Genomic DNA, 9,031 nt, shown 5'->3' with positions numbered 1-9,031 from the left:
GATTTTCTCTTGTGGACTATATGTAAACATCTTTCAGGTCAGTACTAAATAAACAATAACATGCAATTTGTATGATCCTCTTATTTTGGTAAAATAATTAACATCTTGCAGATTCTGAAAGGGGGGTGTAAACATTTAACCTCAACTGTATAGTATACACGCTCAGAAAAAAAAGGTACAAAAGCTGTCACTGAGGTGGTATATTTTAAAAAGACACATCTGTGTACCTTATTTACCCCTAAACAGTCAATATAGGTACCTCAAAGATATATATTATTAACTAAAGTGTACAAATTAGTACATAAATATATATATTACTACTTTTAGAGTCATTGAGGTACTTTTTTGCCTTTTGTTTTATCAATAGAGTGTTTTCATGACACATCGTCAATCTGCGGCACTAAATGTAAACAATGCCACAGAACCAAAAAGAACCCGCAAATTTCGCTGATTACTCCTGCCGAAAATAATCAATTAATGTCATGTTTTGGGCCTCACTAATCTGCCAATAGCTGAAGGAGAAGAAGGAAAGAAGGAGTTTGTGGTTGGCCAAACTGAACCAGAATTTCCAGGGAAAGAATCTTGACAACATATGTGTTTGTTCTTATAATTTCCAGTCAGGTAGGTGAAATATTAGGCTAATATCTTAATTAATACTGCTTGTATGTATCTTTACCACCTATTAACTTTAGTTTGCCAAAATATTGCGCCCTTTCCTGCTCATCATTCATGATTCAGCAGCTTCCAAGTATGCATACTTAAATTTGTGGTTATCAAATGTTAATGGATCATAAAGTAAAGTACACCAAAGGACAAATAACAGTCTTCATACATTCATTAAAAATCAAAGAAGAAAAGTTCAAGAAGAGTAAAGTTATTTATTTCACTTTTCTTTCTCTCAGGTTTATCCGGCTACTGCAGCTCTCTTCGTATTGCACATTACTGTTTTCTTATTAAACAGAACAGCTTTTTTTCATTGTGTCGTGTCCATAGGCCTCAGCGTCATCAATATTAAATAGCTATGTATTGTATACTTCATGAGTGGAAGAACAAAGAAAAACAACAATACTAAAAAAAATAACTGTGACCTATGGATTTTATGACTTAAAGTACAAAGAACACCTGTATCATCATCATATGCTGTACAACCAGTCAGTGACCTCAACATGATTTTTTATGATCCTCCTGATGTTAAAAAAAATAATCTTGACAATAAAAAAGCTTCCCTAGTGAAAGGATTGCGAAAGAAAAAAAAAAAAAAGAAAACATCCAAAATATTTTCTCTGAAAGTTGAGCATTTTATTAAGAGGTAAAGCAAAAAGAAATTTGCCCTGCAATTGCACATATGATACTGTAACTCACGTTGTGGTCATTTAAATGTAAATTAAAAGAGTCGTTTTTACCTTTCACTACTTAATAAGATATTTCCCCTGATTAAATTGACAATACATGCTCAAATAATAACCTTTAAGAATCTTTCACTTAATAAACAAATAAAAAAATGTATGGCTTGTTATTTTAATTATTGTGACAAGTTGAAAGAAATGGAATCGTATGTCAAAACATAACCATGAAAATAAACACAAAATTACTAAAAAAAAAAAAAAAAAAAAAAAAAAAAAACTACCTGTTGCTAACCCAATCCTTCTTAAAACTATATTAATAACCTGATTCATAATTATTAAAACCTCGAATTAATATTATAATACGGTTTAAATCATTTGGTTCTAAAAGTACGTGAGTTCATTCTTTGTTGATTATTCCTCGTGTTAATTGTGATGAGTAAATATAATTCCCAAACAGGCCAGGTTTATGAAAAGTCATCCAGCATTGATATTCCATTCGGTTATTGTATTCTCATCCCATTGTCCCGTGGCCAAGTGAAGTTTGTGACCAGTCAGTTCATAACATGATGAACAAAGGAATACTCCACTCCCCCTTTGTGCTCAACTTTGAGAGCAGACGCACCAAACTCCCGCTAAAATATTCCAAAAGCATTTACTTATGTCAGGAAGTTATCCTCGAAGAGTTTTATCTATAACACGTAAAAGTCCATTGAGGCGTTTTGAGTCCGTTTTGTCGTTGTAATCCAAAAGAGCAAAACTTTCAGCGTTCGGATGTTTGGCTTGTATTGATGATAGTGCATTGTCTGCACGTGCTAGACAGCTCGCTTGACCACGCCCCTTTCACCCATGACCCCACCCCTTGTCCAATACCATGTACCTAACGAAATTACACTGACAGACGTTTATGAAATTTGTCTACTTTTTTAATAAATTTTTAAATAATAATAAATTATTATTATTGTGTGTGAATATATATATATATATATATATATATATATATATATATATATATATATATATATATTCATTTATTTTTATTATTATTTATTTAGAGATCTGAAATATAATGATTTATCTTCTGCTTACATCAGTGCATATACTTCAGGTCTGAGGTATTGAGTGTATTGAGGGCCTTGGTTTTTTAATAAATTGCTTTAGAGTGGTTATATAAATAAATATACATTTATGACAGCTTATTGGGCTGTATTGGTGACATGTGACAGTGGCAACCATAGTATGTGGATAAGTGTAAATATTACTAATCTTGATAAGTGCACCAATTTAAACCATCTGTGCTGCCTTCTGTTGGTGCTATAAAGTTATATAGTGTGTGATCTTGTTAATTAATTGTATTAAATACATAAAGCATATATATATATATATATGTACACACATACACACACTGTGTACATTCACCTTGCAAAATGGTATTTTAACCACAAAAAAAGATAATAAAAGAAAAATATAATACATAAATTACATAAAATAAAATATTATAAAATGTCCCCCTTTAAAAGTTTACATGCTCTTATTTTTAATTTAACTTAGATGTTATTATTAATTTAGTCCTGCACTTTAAAAGCTACAGAAGGTATTTATATGTTTTCCAGAAAACAAAATAAGTACAGCACTGATCATATTGAAAATGTTTTATGTTATATGAGATAGCTTTTCAGGGCATAACAAAAAATAAATAAATAAATAAAAATAAAAATTAATTAAATAAAAATTAAATTAAATAATTAAATTAAATTAATAAAATAAACACTATGCAATAGGCAAAAAATACATAGTATAGGTTAAAATTATTTATTTATTTTTTTATACCAAAAATCATTGGGATATTAAAAATCATATTCCATGAAGATATTTTGTAAATGTCCTACTGTAAATATATCAAAACTTATTTTTTGATTAGTAAAATGCATTGCTAAGAACTTCATTTGGACAATTTTAAAGGCAATTTCCTCAGTATTTTGTATTTTGCACCCTTATACTCCAGATTTTTAAATATTGTCCTATCCTAACAAACCATACATCAATGGAAAGCTTATTTATCCAGGTTTCAGATCATATATAAATCTCAATTTAAAAAAAAAAATGGCCTTATGACTGGTTTTGTGGTCCAGGGTTACATATACGTATACACACACACACACACACACACACACACACACACACACACATAACTTCAAACTTTGTCAGTGTCACTGACTCCAGATAACAAGTCAGTACGCTGCAAGAAACATGGATACATGAGTTTGCAAGCAGCACCCCAACACAATCCATCATCCAAGCCTGCCTGACAGACTGATGCATTCATATCTTAACTTTGAACAACTGTGGTATCCAAACGGCTTCCTGTCTCTTTTCTCATTTGGGGGATGTAAACAGATTAACGCAAAATCTTTGGAGAGCCCCCACCCCGTTCCCGACACAAACCAGTGCACCCAGAAGGAATTAATTGGTTTCAGCAGTCATCCCTGCTGAACAATCCACTTGAGCGCCCCCAATGTAGCCTCCCGGCAGAGACATCTCATCTGTCTCACACTCCTCCCCCACAGAGCCCATGTCTAGACCCTCTTGCTGCAGTGTGCATCCATGCTCACACTCGGCTAGGGCATTAGGTTCACACCCTGCGCTATCAGTCGGGATGATGCTAGATAATGACTCAGACCGAGTCGCTGGGACACTCAGCTCTTGAGACATGAACAAACCATCTGATCTCTCTTTTTTTCCTCCTCATCTAAACATGGCATATTGCAAGCATGTCATGTGATTATTCCATGTTTATAATGTCTGGATCGCCTCTGATTGCCACATACACTTGGCTGGGTCTTATTGTGGAGAAAAAAAAAAAAAACACTGGGGAGGGATGAATGAATGGATATTTCCCAGGGGCTACAGAAACAGTATCGTGATCGTTCCTTTTGACTCCAGGCTGCAAAAGGCCTGACTGTCAATGCATTACTTCATATGTTTCAAATATGAGTGACATACAAAAGCAAAACTGGTGCAAGTGACAAATAATTCTAGTAATTCTCAGCTATTTTAGACTAGAATGTTTTTTAAGCATTAAAATCCAGATATGCAAATGACCTTGTTGAGCACTCATACTTATACTCTCTGAAAAAAAGGCATAAAACTGGGGTTGTATGCTTGCAAAAGTTACTAATATGAACACTTTATGTACTCATATGTGACCCTGAACCAAAAAAACAGTCATAAGGGTATTTTTTTTATTTAGACATCATCTGAAATCAGGTAAAAAAATCTAAATATTGAGAAAATCACCTTTAAAGTTGTCCAAATGAAGTTCTTAGCAATGCATAATAATGAAAATTACGTTTTGATATATACGCAGTAGGAAATCTACAAAATATCTTCATAGAAACATGATCTTTGCTTAATATCCTAATGATTTTTGGCATAAAAGAAAAATCAATAATTTTGACCAATACAATGTTTTTGGCTATTTTTCTAAATATACCTGTGCTACTTAAGACTGGTTTTGTGGTTCAGGGTCACATGTACTTTTAAAGCATTAATTTGCACAATTTAGGGGTAAATAAGGTACAAAGATGCACCTTTTAGCTTTTTTAACTTTTACCCCTGAGGGTTTACATTTTAGAAACAAAGTAAGGTTTCTTTTCTGCTTTGCTGTGCAAAGATAAAACAGGTTAGAAGAAGCATTTCTGGTTACCTGCAAAACCTTTCAGTGAATTACTTCTTAAAAGAACTATTTGTTTCTTAGTGTGAAGAAGTTCTTATTATTCTGAAGAACCCCTTTTCCCACTATAATGAATGGATGTTAATGTTTCTATGAAACACTTTACATTTTGAAGACTATAAATGGTAAGTGGCTACTTTGTGGTGAATCAGAGTGATATTGAATCAATCAAATATTTGTGAAGCCATTTTCTGTTTTGATGTTGCCGTAATTACCGTGTTTTACCTTTGTGGGGCAGTACTGCTCTCAAAGATGCACTTGGACCATAGTGGTGCAGAATGATTGTTTAGTTGTTTAATTCTATTAAAAGAAATAGAACATGTAGAGAAAGAGTCTTGCAAGTGACGTTCAGTTCCAGCTGATTTTATTTCCTTCTTGGAAAAAGACAAAGTTCTGTACAGAGGTCTGACAGGCAGTGACTTGACACAATTGGCTGGCTTTTGAGTTCACTACTCAAATGTTGAGATATGGTATGGCAAGACAAAACAATATTGTACACAGCATATTGCACAAAATGAAACAATAAAACATATCTATATATTCCAAAAGTCATGAACAACACTCTTAAACATAGGGATGTATAAAGATATATGTTCTTGTTCCTGTCATGATATATCATCGTCAGACATAAACACGCAATCTTTTACTTATTTTACAGTCAATGTACATAGAAATCTTCATGTTGATCCTCTGCCTTAAACACAACTGCTCTACATAAACCTGAATTCAGAAATACAAAATGCTATTCGCCATGCCATAATATACTAAAACAATTAGCTACATTTAGCCAACAAGTAGAAAAGATTAAATATCCTTGTACAATTATGGAGTGAAGACGTACTTCATTGTTCATGAATTATAGGCATTTCGACCGTATCTGTAATTCCATCCAGTGGTTCAAACCGAAACGTGTCACTATAAAAGCACAAAGAAATCGGTATTCAAAAGGTACAGTATCCCCAATAAGGACGCGAGAAATCGCAGCTGTCGCTGCTGCAGCTACATACAACCTCACTCAGCGCGCGCGCACCCTAGGCTAATGACGATTGGTCGTTGAAATGCAGACACTGTCTCTTTAAGAAGCCTGTGGATTGACACTGTAAACATGTTTAGGGGGCAGATTTTGGAGACAACCCAACCCCCTGGCTTTAAAAATCGGAAATCCAAACAGCGATATTCACCGATTGACACCCCCTCGATAGATTTTGTACAAAAATACACTCAGAAAATAATGAAACATTTAATCTCCGTTCCATGTGAGAGGTCATCAATTAAATAATACGAAACAAGTCTAGCCCTTCCGCGAGACAGACGGACATGTGCATGTGTTGCCTATACACACAACAGACTGACTAGAACACAATAAGTGACGGAGGGGAAGAGAGGAGCAAGGTTTGGCCATTATATAAATACATCGATATAAAAATGCCAGCGCTGAAAAGTTACGAGGATGAAAAAGTAAAAGGCAAAGAGCGAAGGAGAGACAGGAGAGAGAGAGAGAGTAAACGCTCCTCGGATGAATTTTGGTCCTGATTTGTAGTGTAAAGAGTCGAATCATCTGAGTTGCGTCTGAATCCTGATGTCATGACGACAGGAAAGCTGGTGATTGTGTTGGTTTTTGCGTCTGCCATTCGGTTTCAATGAGTCGACACCAGTTACGCTTCTCAACAGCCTTTCGTAGTTACATCGTAATGAAAGCATGCGATTCTGGTCTAACACACGATTCTGGTAAACAACCTCAAGTGCGAGCAAGCGAATCGCTCGCGTGCTCTCCGTTCAGTACCTCCGTCAAAACAAGCACACGACCAGACTTTTCTTCTGTTCAAAAAACGTCCCTTTTTAAAGTCGAAGAGGGCGCACAACGTGAGCTCGCCACCGCGCAATGCCTTCCTCATCTGCGTCCAAAGCGCGCGCCTCCTTCCAAGCACCAAACGAGCAAGCTAAGCACTTTCATCTGCACTCTTGTCAGTGGATAATGAGAACCCACAGTATCTGATGCATGATAAACACGAGGAATCATGTCGATGACTCGTCGTCTGACTCGTCTCGGAGGGTTTTGCAGCCCTCCAGTCATTTTTCTTTTTTTTTAATCTGTCCTTTCACTACTAGCGCTCAGTAAGTGAACACCAAGTTGGATATTGTCGATTCGAGCCAGTCCCCTGATATCAACTCGCTCACCTCTGGGGTGCAGTAGTCGGGGAACTCAAAGTGCGAGCCGGAGCCCGACTCAAAGTTGAACTCCAAATCTCTGTCTAGAGGCGCGGTGCCAAAGGTGCTGAAGCTGTCAAAGCCGGGGCTGGGGTCCGCCAGCTCGTCCTCGAACTCCTCATCCGAAGAGGACGACTGCGAGGAGGACGAGTGCGACGCGGAGGGCGTCGGAGACGGCGCGCGGGTGTACTTGAAGCCCGCGGCGGGCTCCGCGTCTTCCTTCCCGTCTTCGTACAGGCTTAGCGGGTCGCTGGATTCCGCCGAGCTGCTCAGAGTGGGACTGGCCGGCACGGCGACGGAGGGCGGGCTGCTATCGGAGCTGCATCCCCCGAACGCGTGCCCGCGCTTTGCTGGTTTCTCGGGTATCTGTTTGGCGGCGGACGCGGACCTGGACTTGTAGAGAGTGTGGTGGTCCGCAGGGACGGAGTGCGAGGTCAGCTCAAGCGCTGTGGACTTTCTGTGCGTCCTGCTGAGAGTTTTCGAGCTCTTTTTGGATGCAGACTTGGCGCCAGGGCTGCCGCTCAGGCGCTCTCCCTTCTCCCCAGTCTTGCCGCTGGATGACTTCACCTTCTTCCGAGGTCGATATTTGTAGTCTGGATAGTCTGCCATGTGCTTGAGCCGCAGACGCTCTGCCTCTCGGATGAAGGGGATCTTGTCGCTGTCTTTCAAAAGTTTCCAGCGCTTGCCGAGTCTCTTGGAGATCTCCGCGTTGTGCATGTCCGGCGACTGCTCCATAATCTTGCGCCTCTCTATCTGCGACCAAACCATGAACGCATTCATTGGCCTCTTGATGTGTCCCGATGGGGTTTTGCACCAGGCGATGTCCATTTTATCCCCAGCCGAGTTTGGAGAGCCGGGAGTCGGGGAGGCGTCCATGTCTAGGTCCATCTCCCCGGAATCAATGGAATCGCCGGGGAGCACGTCGCTGCTGTTGTTGCTGATGTGCGTCTGCTCCACCATAGCCAGGTCTGTGCCCATACACTCACTACAACAGTCTCAACTTTTAATTGCGCACGGAAATCCTACACGTGCTGCAGCTTGAAAGAGCGCTAAAAGTCTTTCGTCTTCTTCTTCTTCACACTTGTGCGAAATATGATTTAGTCAGTGTTGCTGCTCACTGCACACCGTCCACAAAAGCGCATATCCCCGTAAGGAGCTCTGTCAATTCCCGGCAACGTCGTCAAAAGCAACAGTCTGCAGTTCAACTGCCGGTTCGACTGAAAACGAACCCAGAGTGCGCTCTGGACGCGAAGTATCTAAAGCCGTTTAATGGAAACGGACAAGCGTCTTCAGCATAGTTTGTCGTATGACCATGCGGTAGGTTTAGGCGACTGCACTTTTTCATGCTCTGAGCTTCCTATCACCCTTCACAACTTTCAATACTTCTGCTAAACCGCCTCACAAGGATTTATCCTCATCCGACGGTATAAAGGAAAGAGAATCCAGCCAATCAGCTGCTGTCACTAGCCTATCCTCAGCCAAAGCCACGCCTCGTCGCCGTCCATTGGCTGAATATAGTATCTAATAATAATCGGCGCGTGCAATGAGAAGCTTTCTGTCTGACCTCATTCCATCTACACTGCAAACTTAGTTTTAAAGGCATATTATGTGCTCCCCCTTTCCTAGATCGTACGCTGAATTTGGCAAGGCTGCCTAAGTTAGGATAAGCAATTCTAATGTTCGATTAGGAGCGATAACACGGATTAAATCCAAGGATTGTTAAATCCAGTTTTTCACAATTTAAGCG

At 38.8% G+C, this 9,031-nt stretch overlaps 1 protein-coding gene across 1 annotated transcript; it reads right to left on the bottom strand.

Moving 5' to 3' along the window:
* Nucleotides 1-5,423: 5,423 nt before the first annotated feature.
* On the bottom strand, nt 5,424-8,665 carry sox4a (SRY-box transcription factor 4a). The gene has a single exon (XM_073822035.1). The coding sequence runs from the start codon at nt 8,260-8,262 to the stop codon at nt 7,189-7,191; it is 1,074 nt and encodes a 357-aa protein (XP_073678136.1). The 5' UTR covers nt 8,263-8,665; the 3' UTR covers nt 5,424-7,188.
* Nucleotides 8,666-9,031: the final 366 nt, after the last annotated feature.

This window comes from Garra rufa, chromosome 17 (genome assembly GCF_049309525.1).
Source record: "Garra rufa chromosome 17, GarRuf1.0, whole genome shotgun sequence".
In the NCBI taxonomy this organism is placed as follows: domain Eukaryota; kingdom Metazoa; phylum Chordata; class Actinopteri; order Cypriniformes; family Cyprinidae; genus Garra; species Garra rufa.
The sequence above is the reverse complement of the archived record's forward strand: the minus strand, read 5'-3'. Positions and strand labels throughout refer to the sequence as shown.